The sequence below is a fragment of the Thunnus albacares genome, chromosome 3 (assembly GCF_914725855.1).
Source record: "Thunnus albacares chromosome 3, fThuAlb1.1, whole genome shotgun sequence".
Taxonomy (NCBI): domain Eukaryota; kingdom Metazoa; phylum Chordata; class Actinopteri; order Scombriformes; family Scombridae; genus Thunnus; species Thunnus albacares.
In genome coordinates this window covers 33,568,909-33,583,570 of record NC_058108.1, presented here as the reverse complement: position 1 = coordinate 33,583,570, position 14,662 = coordinate 33,568,909, and the positions used below count along the sequence as shown (strand labels likewise).

The window sequence follows — 14,662 nt, the reverse complement described above, 5'->3', positions numbered from 1 at the left end:
TTTAAGGCTTTTATGCCTTAAAATCTGACTTTCAAAGTTCACATTTAATCAGGAAGAGCTTTGCAAAAAAGGAAACGCCAATTCAAGAAGCACTGCGGCTTTCTCGTTATTTTTGGTACATCGGGTCACCTCCTCAAGTATTTTTGCATACATGTATATACCAGTTTGATCATTTACTGGCAAGGAAATGCTATAATTCTATGCACATGGGATGAAGTCAAACAGTTTCTTCAGTCATGAAACTGTTATTTACCACCAAAAGGTTTCACTTGAACAGCCAGTGGTAACATTTGTGACATTCAGACTTTACAGGCTGATGAAAACTGCCCAAACATAGTTAGTTTTGGTCTTTTTGGGGGTCTCAGATCGTCACATATGTAGAGCAAACAAACAGTAGCAGTTTTGAAACTTCAGAGAGAGTCAGTATTTCTTGCTGAGTCAGTAAAATTTGTGTGTTTGTCTTTGTGTATTTCTTTTTTCCGTTTGTTTCCCAGAGACCTGAGTAACAACCAGATATCCGAGATTGCTCCTGATGCTTTTCACGGCCTCCGAGCTCTCAACTCACTGTGAGTAACACATATCTGAGTGTGTGTGTGTGTGTGTGTGTGTTTGTGTGTGAATGAACTGTTGGACTGTTGTTAAAGCGCCTCTACCAATATGTGTTTACATATGTCTGTATTATGCCCGTCTATACCTCCATATGTTTCCACCGCATGTGTGTGTTTGTGCGTCTGCTTGTATGAATAATGCAAAAGTGGCGCCTGCTCTCTGTAAACAGATTCCTTATGAAATATCAGGACTTTACAAACAATCACAGCGGGTGGCCTGTGGGTATGTCAGTGTTTATATGCATAGCACATATATGTATCTGGCATGAGTGTGCTTGGTCCTGTTTGTGGATTGTGTGTGGAGATATGTGTGTGCACAAAATATATGTAAATGCAGGGTCTTTTAAGGAAAATAAATGTGAAATGTGCACCATCCTTAATATTTGTTGTTTTAATAGTAGAAAATGTCAAGGAGTTTTATATCTGTATGGATCCAGAGCTGCATCATAGTGTAAGAGGATAAATTCAAGCAGTTTTGTGTGTGTGTGTGCAGGGTTCTGTATGGTAATAAGATCACTGAGCTGCCCAGCGGAGTGTTTGATGGCCTGGCCTCTCTGGAGCTGCTGTAAGTCCAAACCACAACACATATATATTTATCTGAGTTGACATTTACACTGTCTGAGTGGCTCACACTCCGCTGAGGATTTATACAAATGACTTTCATTTGTCAAATGGCTCCGAAGCGCCAATAAAGTGTTAAACTGTTGGATGGAAACTAACACGTCTGCACCGTTTTTGCCAAGTCAAGATGATGTAAATCTGTTTCTCATCACTTCCTGTGGTGTTACTTTTTAGATAACACTGCCATATCTATTTATTTACCATGCAGTGCATTTGCACATGTAATAATTGTGTCAGGATGAAGTTTTGTAATTTTTTCATCAATATATGTGACTCAGCAGTCATTTTAAGTCATCATGTGTAGGATTAGGACATTTCTGACATTGGCGACTCCCAGTGGTAGTGTCAAAAAATACTGCAGATCTCCCACAGGGACAAAGAATGAAAGGAACACTTGGACTACACCAATTTTATAGTAAATCAACATGAGTCCAATCTACCCCTGGTAGAACAAGTGAACCACCTCGATGAATTTTGTGTGTAATTTTTAAACATGGGAAACACAGTGGCTCTAGTGGAAATATCAAGTTTTAGGGAAGGAATACAGCATGTAGTTGCAGAGTCATCATTTAGTTTGAATCTATACCACAAGGTTTGGGATTTTTGTGAGAAAGTGAGTCACATCATCATCTGAGGACTCCACATTGTTGATTGATTCAATATCTGGTGAGGGCTGAACTGATTTTCAGAAGATGTTTTTTTTTTTCATTTTAATTCTAGTACTGACTGATCTTGTCATCTAGCTGCTTATTACTGATGGTCTCCTGTCGTCCTGCAGGTTGCTGAATGCAAATAAGATCCACTGTATTAGAGCCACAGTGTTCAAAGATCTGGAGAACTTGGCTCTGCTGTCGCTGTACGACAACAAGATCCAGAGTCTGGCCAAAGGCACCTTCAGCTCATTGCACAGCATCCAGACTCTGTGAGACAACACACACACACACACACACATACTATTTTCAGTTCTGTTCCACTTCATTCACTCTGATCTGACTGATGTCCTTCCCCCTTGTGATTTCCCATCAGCCACCTGGCCCAGAACCCCTTCGTGTGTGACTGTAATGTGAAGTGGCTGGCCGACTTCCTGCGCTCAAACCCCATAGAGACCAGCGGAGCGCGCTGCGCCAGCCCTCGCCGCCTCGCCAACAAACGCATCGCACAGATCAAGAGCAACAAGTTCCGCTGCTCCGGTCAGTGCCTGTGTGTGTGTGTATGTGTGAGAGAGAGAGAGAGAGAGAGAGAGAGAGAAAGAATGTAAAACAGGAAGATAGGAGTGTGAATTGAGATGGGCAGTGACAGTCTGGTTTTATGAGCTAAAGTTGATGGTGTAAGATGTTGTACTACAGCAAAGCTTCCATCAAGACAAATACATGTATGTGCAAGAAATGCAGAATCATTTTTCCTCCACAAACCTCACTGGTTAGGGTGCTTAAAGTCTTCTAGGAAGAAAAAACTGTGTAACAATGAACTTTGGACTAATCTTTTCAGCATAAACCACAAAGTGACACTGTAACAAAGGAAGTTCCATCCCCTTTTAACTGAGATGTCATATACAGTACATGTTAGTGTCTGACACTTCTCTGTTCACAGAACAAAACACAGACTGTTGCTTTATGCTTTGTCCAGAAACAGTTGGCGCAACAAGAACTTGTCGTCTCTGGTCTCTTTGGTTTTCTTTGGTATAAAATTTCATAAACCAGCGAAGTCAAGGGCAGACAAAGTGTATTAAATACAAGATTATTCCAGTAGGGGAAATCTGTCTACTGTTCATCACCTAAATAATAATAATAATAACTTAGATTTATATAGCACCTTTCAAGAAACCCAAGGACACTTTATACAGTGAGGCAGACAAAACAAAGAACAACAGAAGGTAATAATAGCAATGATTGCCGGGGATGACAGAGTTAACTAGAGGCCATAGACCTTGGTGAACAGGTGTTTTTTTTTTTTAAAAAAAAGTGTCCAAAAATGCAGCGTTGCAGATCTCTGCCAGGAGAGAGTTCCCGAGGGTGGGGCTGCCACAGTGAAGGCTCTGCCTCAAAGAGTTCACAGGCTGGTGTCGGGGGTGGAGAGCAGACTCGTGTCTGAGGACCACAGATTCCAGGACTGGGCATAGGGGTGGAGGACTTCAGATATGTGGATAGGTCAGCTTGAGTAGGTTGGATGACATCTATATTTTTATTTCATGCAGGCAGTTGACAAGAGACTGTGAGGGGAGCTGAGTGGATGGTTTAGTGCAGAGATACAGCTGTGTGTTATCAGCATAGTAGTGAAAACTTAGACCGTGGTGGAAGATGATCTGACCAAGGAGGAACATATAAATGGTAAAGAGGAAGGGTCCGAGCACAGAGCCTTGAGGCACACCTTGGTAACCCTGCCTGAGTCATCTCGGAGGTGCTCCAACTACAAGTGTATCTTGTTGCTAGACACAGTAAAATAAAATAAAACGGTCTAAGTATCTGTGGCGGCTTCAAACGATGGTTGTGTTAGAACCACTCAAAGTAGACGACTCGTTGTGACGGGTCTTATAAATGTATCTGGGACAGGCTGATTGTGTAGAATGCTCTCTACACTTGGCTTTACACAATTTCTTAATGTTTCAGAAACAGACAACCTCTCACTGCCATTTGAAGCTGCCAGCACACAAATTTATTTTGTGTAGCTTTAATAATGATTGTATATATATTTTATGTGTGCTGAGAATATCAATGTTGTCCATTCTGGGGTGTAAAGACTATTAAATAAAGAGTTAGAGACTTTAACTGTAGGATGGAAACAGAACTCTAATGAAGTTCACCTCAAAATGACAAAACAATTAATATGAAATGTATTGTAACAACTATTTAATTAACATAGTGAAAAACACCTGCACTGATGAATAGGAGAGGGAAGTGAAGTGTGAGATACAATTAGACAGAAAGAAAGAGTGTGTTTAAGAATTTGTACAGTATTTGTTCAAAAGTGTGTGACAACAAGACAACAATGAAGTGAATCAGTCTCGCTGACTATAACCTGATGCCTTTAACAAAAACCCAGCAGTCATTTATTTCTTATTTCACTCACACCATGCCAGTGTGTGAAGTCAGTGTGTGAAGCCAGCCTCTGGCCAGTGAAACCATGGCAGGCGTTCTGACTGCCATATAAACCACTCCACGCTGCTTTAGTCCTGTGCCAGGCCTGGAACGCTGCACGCAGGCCGGCACATCGCTTCCATAAAACAGCAAAACACAGGGATGGATCATTTCACGCCTTCTTTCATGTGTAAAATTTGAAAGGTTACTGCTGCCAACTTCACACAAGACCTCCAGGAGTGTGTGAGTGAGTGTGTGTGTGTGTGTGTTTCTTCAAAGCTTCCAAACCTTTTGACTGACATGGTTTTGTTTCTATTTCTTTTTCATGACAGCCAAGGAACAGTACCACATCCCAGGTGATTATGTTTGTGTGTGTATATGTGTGTCATTTAGAAATACACTCATTGGCCAATTCATTAGATACACCTGTACAATCAGATCCAATGAAACATAACAGCTCTGCCAGGAATTCTCCTTTTACGAAGCTTATACAGTTTTTGTTGACAGTGGCAGAAAGATGATAATTCTACTTTATGTTTTTATTGAGTGGTGGGTGTTGGTGTCATACTGAAGTGCATTATATTGAAAGGTGTCCCTGATATTTTTTCCAACCCATTTACATATACGAGGAGGCAAAACATTATATTGGCCAGTGAGTGTATATATCATATGTCCCTGATCAGCGTTTAAAGCATAAAATTCAACCTGAAAAGTCTGACAGGGTATAATAACAATAACACCTTCTGAGACAGAAACATAACAAGAATTGTAATGTTTTATAGCATCAAAACCACCACTTCTTGCTTTAGAATCTGGGATTTTTTCCCCCCTGATGTCTAGAGTATCTCCACCAGAATGACTAGGCCATGAAGTGCCTTCCTCAGTAGTTTATGGGGGAAGGCATGAACAGACATGCATCTTGTGCTACACTGTCAGGTGCTGAGTCCAAAAAATTGCAGATACTTTCAGTTTTTCAGACTCACAACACTGTAAGATGCTCCCTTGAACTCCCCTTTGGTTATACCCAATGACTGTGGCTTTAAGCTTAATTTATTTATAGTAGTTCATATAAAATTTTCATCCGTAAACCATCCACTGAACAACCAATCGAGCCCAACTAGATACACAATGAGGAATGTATAGGTGATGATGTGAGTTTCCTTCTCTTGAAATGTCCAAACTGTTCTTTTTATAAAATGAAACACAACTCTTCAATTTCATTCTGACATCAAATATATTCAGAACCTAAAATCGGCAGATAGTTTAGGAGAAATTTGACTTTTTCAGAACAGCCACCGTTTCCCTCCAATTTGAAAATCTGAGACAAATATCAATCTGACAGCCAGGACAGAGAATAGTGTATTCATGCAGTCAGGTGTAAGAAAGATTCATGTTGATGTCTCAGTAAAGGGGAGACCTGTCAATCATCTGTTGTATGAAATTATTTATCATGCCGTCAAACCCAAAAAGAAAGAAATGAGATTGTGTTGATAGGTCACCAGTTTGAGCCTCATGAGTCTGTTTGTTTGTCCTCACCTGTGTGTGTGTGTGTGTGTGTATGTGTGTGTGTGTGTGTGTCTGTCCAGGTGCTGAAGACAGGCGTCTGAGCTACGAGTGTAACAGCAAGCCGGTGTGTCCCACCAAGTGTCGCTGTGAGGCCAACGTGGTCGACTGCTCCAACCTCCGCCTCACCAAGTTCCCTGAACACCTGCCATCCTCCACCGAGGAACTGTGAGACACACACACACACACATATACACAGTACATCAACGCACACACGCAAAACACTTACACACAGTCACAGTTGTGTCCAACCAGTACTGGATTTCACAACATTTTTGTCGAGGGTCTCTCAAGTTTGGTTTAAAGGTTTTTTGCAAAGTTTTTTGCAGTTGAAGAATAAACCAAACATGTACCGTCACCCTCACAGGAAATTAAATTCATATTTAAAATAATACATATAAAAAACACCAGATAAAACTAAAATATTTCAAACTTTAATGCAGATAAATTAAGGTCAAATATACAAATAAAAGTAGAGCAAACGATTATTCAATATCAATTAATCTGTCAATTAATCATTTAATTTAAAAAATATCGGAGAATATTGACACATGTTCCTAAAGCTCAAGTTGACTTCTTCAGTTGATTTTTTTTTCTGACCAAAAGTCCAAAATATTCAGTTTACAATTATATAAATAAAACAGAGAAAAGCAGCAAATCCTCACATTTAAAAGCTACTGTAGATCATCACCTGTTTATTATTTTCTTAACTTAAACAATGAATTAACTGTTAAAGTTTTTTGTAAATCTACTAATTGACTAATCAACTAATCATTACCAATATAACTGTGGTGAGTTATATTGGTCCTACTGACATATTGGTTGGGCTCTGATATGGTGTACACACTTCACTATGTGTGTCATATTCTGTTTGTGGATGCTTTTAGTGTGGACAGTCCTTGTAGGGTCAGCAGTGTTAATGCCATACTCTACTCTTAAAGCTACACACACATGCGATTACACTTGTATACGCACACAGACGTATTCACACACATATGCTGCACACAGGCGCTTTATGAATATCTATGTTGACGTGTGTATAGAGTCATACTGCATGGATGCACACTCGCAGGACAAACACACGCATTCCAAACTGACTCCTCTGCTAATGATGTTTTTGCTGTTTGCTCATGTCTGCTATGCTGTGATTGTCCCAGGCGTCTCAACAACAACGATCTCTCCGTGCTGGAGGCCACCGGAGCCTTTAAGGGCCTGTCGCAGCTCAAGAAAATGTAGGTCACTCAGAAAACCTTCAACAATGACGAATATCTGTCAAACCATCAAGAGACCTCCCAGAGATCTCATTGTCTGGCCTCTACCATGACTTAATGTGAGAAAAGAGGTACAAAAAAAAATTCCACTGTAATTTGTAAATGTCAAAAAATAGCTGAGTAAAGGACTTCAAGAATAAACTTGTGTGAAAGAAGGATCTATAATGTTTTGCTTGGAAAAAACCACGAAAAAGCTACTCAAAAAAGTGACAAGAGTACTAATAATTTATAGAAAAGTGGAAAACAATTCTCCCAAAATGTTGAGTGTTGGTTGCCAGTTGATTTCCATCAGTAAAGTAGACTTTTCCCTCTGCTGAATGATTCAGTTGGATTGGATGGTTGTATTGTTCCAAAGCTCAAAGAACTGTAACTTTTTGTGAAAACCAAACACTGTAGAGGACATTTCTTATTTTTACAGCGTTGTCTTCCTTCTTTTCAGTAATCTGAGCAACAACAAGATCTCAGAGATTGAGGATGGGGCGTTTGAAGGTGCGTCCTCAGTGGCGGAGCTTCACCTGACAGCCAATCACCTGGAGTCTGTCAGCGGGAGCATGTTCAAAGGCATGGAGGGACTACGCATGCTGTGAGTTCACTTCATACTCCTCCTGTCACTATAATTATTGCAGAGACAGATATAATATGTGTAAAAAAAAGAGCTGAATAAGACCCCTAAACAACTAAGGATAAATGTAAAGAGAGATACAGGATAAGGGTTAGGGTTAGGGTTATTATTGATTAAGTTTTAAATTAGGGTTTATTGAGATGTATGATTCTGAGATAAAAGAGTCTATTTTAAGCTTATTGTCATTCATCCATATACAAGTTGAACAAAATGTTGTTCCTCTGCAGGGCAAAAAGTGCAAAAAAAAGGTATAATGTGGTCAAAACTACAATACAGACTAAATCAAATGAGCAAGAGCCAAACAAAACTAGGATGCAATAAAAAAAAAAACTGCTCTATAGCGATAATAGAGGTCTGAAACTCCACAGGGTAACTACAAAGTAATTCCTATCAAGAAAATTGTGTGTAAATCTAGACTACATAAAAATTTATGAATGACCAAATTATTCAGTTTTATGTTTGCATTGATTCCCTCAATTAGAGGGCAGTAATTATCCAGAGGAGCATGAGGAAAGCTGGAAAAATCATCAAGGACCCCAACCAACCCCAGCTACAGACTGTTTTCACTGCTTTCGTCAGACAAGCTATATAGAAACATCAGAGCCAGATCCAGAAGGCTCGGGGGCAGCTTCTGTCCGCAAGCCATCAGGCTGTTAAACTCTGGGACTTTGTGAACATACATAACACACACACAGGTTTACTTAAGTCACTTTTGGGGTATTTACATAGACTTATTTTCATGGAGACATTTCCTGGAGACTTAGCCTAACCCTAACCTTAACCGCCCACCCAAAAATCAGCGTTTTACCAAATGGGGACACAGCTTTTGTCCCCAGTTGCACAAGCCGCCCCTGGTCAAGTTGTCTTAAGTCTGGTGTTTGTCCCTGAAAGTGACTTAAACCTGCAGTTCGAAACTTTTACATATAAATAAACATCTGTTACGTTCAAGCCCTTGCCAAACAAGTTCACACAATGCTGATTAAGCCTGTCACACCCAGATAAATCTGTGTATTTCACAACATATAGAGTTTTTAATTGGGTGTCATGTTTGACATTCCCATGCTGGTCATGTGAATAGATACTGTGCATGCTCTATGGGCAGAGTATGCATACCAGAGACTTCCGCTAGCCGAGCAGCTAATTTCCGGTTAGCTCTCTGCTAACTTGAATGGGGATAAAATAATTAAATCGCGCAGCTCTTCTAGACTTTCCGACTGTTATCGGACCAATTGGATCAAATTCTGATAGTGAAACGAGTCATTTCATGCGGGTTGTGTGACACTCAAAACACTTTATCCACCATTTTACAGCCGCAACAGTAGCGATGGAGAAGGCTACAGCGGAGCCTATGACGTAAGCACATGTCAACAGTGTTTTTGTAATTACTCTCACTGCCAGAAGGGGGAGACAAGTCCCACAGTCCAGCTTTAAATCATAAACACACACACACACACACACACACACAGTCCTCTCTCCCTCTCTCTGTCTCTCTCTCTCTCTCTTTTCATCTCTCTCTCTCTTCCTCTCTTTACCACCCATCACTTATGTCCAATACATTTATTTATCTATTTACCACTTATGTGAAATACTGCAGCTGCACACCAATGTGCAATATAATGTATATTTTAATTGGTCTCTCTTATCTTCCTCTATTTTATTATGCACTCTAATTGGAAATAGAGCTCGAAGAAGCCAAATTTCACTGCCTTCAAAGTTGCCATCTGCTGTGTTGTAAGATGATGTATTCTTGGATAAAAATCAATTCATATCAATACATAGTTTTTATATAGAAATGAATTGAAATGTTACCAAGGGGTGCTTGGGATGTTGGAAATTAAAAAGTGATGGAATGCTTTGAAAAGGGGGAAAGGGACTCAGTATAGTCATTTAAATCCTTGTGTGATGAAATATTAATGTATGTGTGTGTTTGTGTGTATAGGATGCTGAGGAACAACAAGATCAGCTGTATCCATAACGGCAGTTTCACAGGTCTGACCAACGTCAGGCTGCTCTCCCTCTATGACAACCAGCTCAGCACCATCCTGCCGGGAGCCTTCGACACCCTGCCCAACCTCTCCACACTGTCAGTGACACACACACACACACACGTTGAAAGAGTTTCTATTCTGTCTTTGTCTCACTCACCATCTCTCTGTGCATCAGGAACCTCCTGGCCAATCCTTTTAACTGTGATTGCCGTCTCTCCTGGTTTGGGGCGTGGCTGCGGAGCCGCAGAATCGTGACAGGGAATCCTCGCTGCCAGGGCCCCGCCTTCCTCCGAGAGATCCCACTGCAGGACGTCGCTGTACCTGACTTTCGCTGTGAGGATGGTACGATACACACTCTCAAATATGAACACATAGGCACTGAGGCAGGAAGAACATTACTAGGCAAAAGAGTTTGCAAATCTTATCTCCCTGCAGAATTGAAAAAGTAAGAAATAAAAAATGTTAGAAGTGGAGTAAAGCTGATGTTTTTACATGTCAGCAGTATTATGATACCTTACAAAGTCTTCTGAGAATTACATCAAGTAAAATCTTACTTCCACTTGACATTAGTGTTTTGAAACTAAACTCAGCTAAAACTTCCTGCCCGTCTGTGCAGGCTCTGTTCTGGAGGACAGCAGCTGTGCTCCGGGACGTCAGTGTCCCAGTCAGTGTACCTGCATGGACACGGTGGTCCGCTGCAGCAACAAACACCTGCAGGCTCTGCCCAGAGGATTGCCCCGCAATGTCACTGAACTGTGAGTCTGAAAACACAAGTCAAGAGATGTTTTTAGCGAATCTGTGTCTCTGATGGTTTTCATTTTTTATAAATGTCAGGCACTTTGTTACACAGCTTTTTTATATCTTATTTGGTTTGGTGATTAGCTATCAAGTGCCGTACTAAAAGAAAGTCTGACCATCAACCCTGTGAACAACTACAGCGTCTTTTTGTTAATGTATCGACATTCACTTAAAACATCTTCTAGTCAGTAAGGATCAGTCACTGGAGGAAGACATAGCAGAGGGGATATAATATGTCTGAAGAAGGTCATAAATGTCAAATTCATTAAACTCTAATTAAAGAGAAGGAAGGCAGTTGCTATTGCTGTGTAATCCCTGAAATGTTGTGTTTAAGGACACATTAATTGCAGCTAGATTAGATGAAAATATTAACAGTAATTATCTTTTCTGCAGTGTTTATTCGTCATGGTTAGAAGGTTGTAATTATGGATTTCTGAGGTAGTTAGCACACAGAATAAGTCTGATGAATAAATTAAATTATACTTGAAAAACTTTCCATCTATTAAAACCTCATTGACAGTATTTATCTTCTGTAACCAAGCGCTGAAAATTGAAGGTCTTCCTGTCACGAGGTGTCACAGTTTAATTTCCGAAGAAGAAAATCAAGAACATCTTGACTTTGTGGAGACATGATTCATTATTCAAAAATTACCTCAGAAGTTCCCTCAGTGGAAAATGTGTGTAATTATTCAGCAGAGATGTACGATAAATGTGTCTCTCTGTTATCCTCACAGGTATCTGGATGGAAACCAGTTCACCAGTGTTCCCAAGGAATTAGCCACCTTCAAATACCTGCAACTTGTGTAAGACACTTGACTAAACACTCACATTCACGCTAATGTATCATTGCACACTTCAGTAACCCGCAGCCACATCTGCTGTCGCTGGACTGACAGTCTATTACAGCTACTGATACTGCCAACACTCATACTTATTACACCTTTCTGCTCTTCTTTTATTAATATACAGTGCAGTCAGAAAGAATCTGGACACTGTCACATTTTTTTATTATTTTGTCTCTACTATTGCACTTTGGGTTTGAAATGAAACAAGGGACCATGAGGTAAAAGTGCAGACTTTAAGCTTCAATTTGATGATGTTTAATTGCTAAGTGGGAGAACAGAGTTAAACTTAAAGCTCTTTTCATAGACAGTCATCAAGTTTTGGGACAATGAAGCAAGACAATGATCTTAAATCAAGGAGGTTTTTAGAGCCAAACAAAGGAATGATCTCACATGTCCTTGATCACATGTATTACCTGCTAAAGACCAGGCTGAAGGTGAAAAGCCCTAAAAACAAATAAAAGTGAAGCTTGCTGCAGAAAAGACCTGACAGAGCATCAGTAGGGACCACGCTATGTGTCTGTTGATGTCTGTGGGTCAGAGACCTCTGAGACTTTATTTATGTTCATTTTAATTTATACTATCAATGTTGGTCCCCATTTTTTATAAGAATAAAATGGCTGCAATTCCTTCACTGTTTGCCAGATGTGTCTGCAAACAACCTCAAATTAAAACTGAGAGTCAACACTCATAGTTTCATTCTGTGTTTCTCCAGTAACTCCAGAGTTTTAATGAGCTGTTTATACTAAATTTAGGTGTGTTGGAAGTAGTATACTCAATGCTGTGCAGAAGAGTTCACTGTATTTATGAACAAATCCAGCAGGGGGAGCTGTGGACTGTAGTTAGCGCTGTAACAAGTCCAGCTCACACCAATAAGCATCATACAGTGTATATTCATATATTAACACATGCACATCCTCATATGATCAACTCAAATCATTGATCAATAGCAGTTTCAAGACACTCAAATGGAAAAACATGCATGTGAATTATGGAAAAAGAAAGTACACTGAGAGAGATTATATTAAGTGTGTTAATTCAGGTGTGTGCCTATGTCAGCTTTCGTACAAAGTCTTGAAAGTTTGGAAAATTTTAACAGTTATGTTTTCAAGGTACGGAATATACTTGAATTTGAATATACACCTTGAAAAATGCTTGATTTTCAACACAATATGGTGTTTCATATTGTTAATAGTGTTAATATTTGAAATTAAATTGTCTCCTGGTGTCTCACACTAGATGCAGAGCAGAACCTAACCCTAACCCTAACCCTAACCCCTAACCCTAACCATAACCCTCACCCTAACCATAACATAACCCTAACCATAACCCTAACCATAACCCTAACCATAACATAACCATAACCCTAACCACAACCATAACCCTAACCATAACCCTAATCATAACATAACCATAACCATAACATAACCATAACCCTAACCATTACCCTAACCATAACCCTAACCATAACCATAACATAACCCTAACCATAACCCTAACCATAACCCTAACCCTAACCATAACCCTAATCATAACATAACCCTAACCATGATCCTAACCATAACATAACCCTAACCATTACCCTAACTATAACCATAACCCTAACCATAACCATAACCCTAACCATAACCACTACCTGTCTAACCCTAACCATAACCCTTACCATAACCCTAACCATAACCCTAACCACAACCATAACCCTAACCATAACCCTAATCATAACATAACCATAACCATAACATAACCATAACCCTAACCATTACCCTAACTGTAACCCAAACCCTAACCATAACATAACCATAACCCTAACCATTACCCTAACCATAACCCTAACCATAACCATAACATAACCCTAACCATAACCCTTACCATAACCCTAACCATAACATAACCATAACCCTAACCATTACCCTAACCATAACCATAACCCTAATCATAACATAACCCTAACCATAACCCTAACCATAACATAACCATAACCCTAACCACAACCATAACCCTAACCATAACCCTAATCATAACATAACCCTAACCATAACATAACCATAACCCTAACCATAACCCTAACCTTAACCCCAACCTAACCCTAAACCTAAATGAGAAAGTAAAATAACTGAATGAGTTGCCTTGAGCACTAAACTTTTCAAATGTAAATATGTAGAAATTTCTAATCTAAATATGTAAATAGACTGAATAAACATGTAGCCTACATTTACTAATTTACTGAATTTTATTAAATCATTTACTACACTACTAAACAGAGTAATAATACAAACCATTGTAATTCATTATACAGTACTATATATCCCCTGGCTGCAATGCAAATAGTTTTGTTTAGTAATGATTGTCCTTATTTAAAAAAGGGATAATCTGATCAATTTGTTGATCATTTTTGTCATTTGAACAGATACAGATATTGCTGGACTCGCTGTTACATGCAAACATGTAAACTGTTTTTTTTTAAATGATTTAAAGGCTGTCTGTTCTTTCTTTGTTCACTCATCATTCATATGTAGCTAGATAAGTCCTTTCCTTATTTTGGAAATTAGCAAGCATTAAATAATCATGATCAAAACATACAATCAAGCTGGTAAAATAAACAAAGTGATAATATACATTGATTGCTGTGGTATAAAGGAATTATATAAACTTAATTTTTCACAATTTCATTTATAGTAACAATTTAGATGTGATGATAAAGGCTTCGAGAGAGTCTGGAAATGTTTGGTTCAGGTAGTAAGTGCTCGAAAAATGCTTAAATTTTACTTTTAGAAAGCTGTATGAACCTCGCTATGTGTATGTTATTGTGTACTGTATCTAATGGGACTCCTGCAGTATATAGTGTAAGTATGTATTGATTGGAATTGACCTTTGTCTCTGCAGAGATCTGAGCAACAATAAAATCAGCTCCCTGTCCGATGACTCCTTCTCCAATATGAGCCAGCTCACCACTCTGTGAGTGTAAACACACAAACACACACATACACACAAATGTCCTTGGTGAAATGTTAAAGAAGAAGTCTGCAGAAAAAAAAATAATGCGTCTCAGAAAGATGTCAGTTCAATAAATCGCTGTTGTTAAAAAAAGCCACAATTGGAGGAGGGCAACAACGAGGGCAGCCGTATTCACAGACTGGCACGTCAGAGTTGAACCCAACTTCGCAGTGTATTATTCATGGATGTTCAATTCAGGGTAATTGATTTCTAGTCAATACATAACTATATAACCCTGTGAACAGGAGTTACTATTAAACAAGAATGAAGGTCGACAATCC

At 39.3% G+C, this 14,662-nt stretch overlaps 1 protein-coding gene across 1 annotated transcript in view; it reads left to right on the top strand.

Annotated features, from left to right (window-relative positions):
- LOC122973464 (slit homolog 1 protein-like) overlaps window positions 1-14,662 on the top strand; it is an 80,181-nt gene that overhangs the window by 41,899 nt on the left and 23,620 nt on the right. The window contains exons 11-23 of the mRNA XM_044341018.1: window positions 495-566; window positions 1,102-1,173; window positions 2,008-2,151; window positions 2,256-2,419; window positions 4,636-4,659; window positions 5,890-6,034; window positions 7,024-7,098; window positions 7,577-7,720; window positions 9,699-9,842; window positions 9,923-10,089; window positions 10,364-10,502; window positions 11,280-11,348; window positions 14,271-14,342. Of these exons, the coding sequence (XP_044196953.1) occupies window positions 495-566; window positions 1,102-1,173; window positions 2,008-2,151; window positions 2,256-2,419; window positions 4,636-4,659; window positions 5,890-6,034; window positions 7,024-7,098; window positions 7,577-7,720; window positions 9,699-9,842; window positions 9,923-10,089; window positions 10,364-10,502; window positions 11,280-11,348; window positions 14,271-14,342 (1,431 nt within the window). The remainder of the gene's footprint in view (window positions 1-494; window positions 567-1,101; window positions 1,174-2,007; window positions 2,152-2,255; window positions 2,420-4,635; window positions 4,660-5,889; window positions 6,035-7,023; window positions 7,099-7,576; window positions 7,721-9,698; window positions 9,843-9,922; window positions 10,090-10,363; window positions 10,503-11,279; window positions 11,349-14,270; window positions 14,343-14,662) is intronic.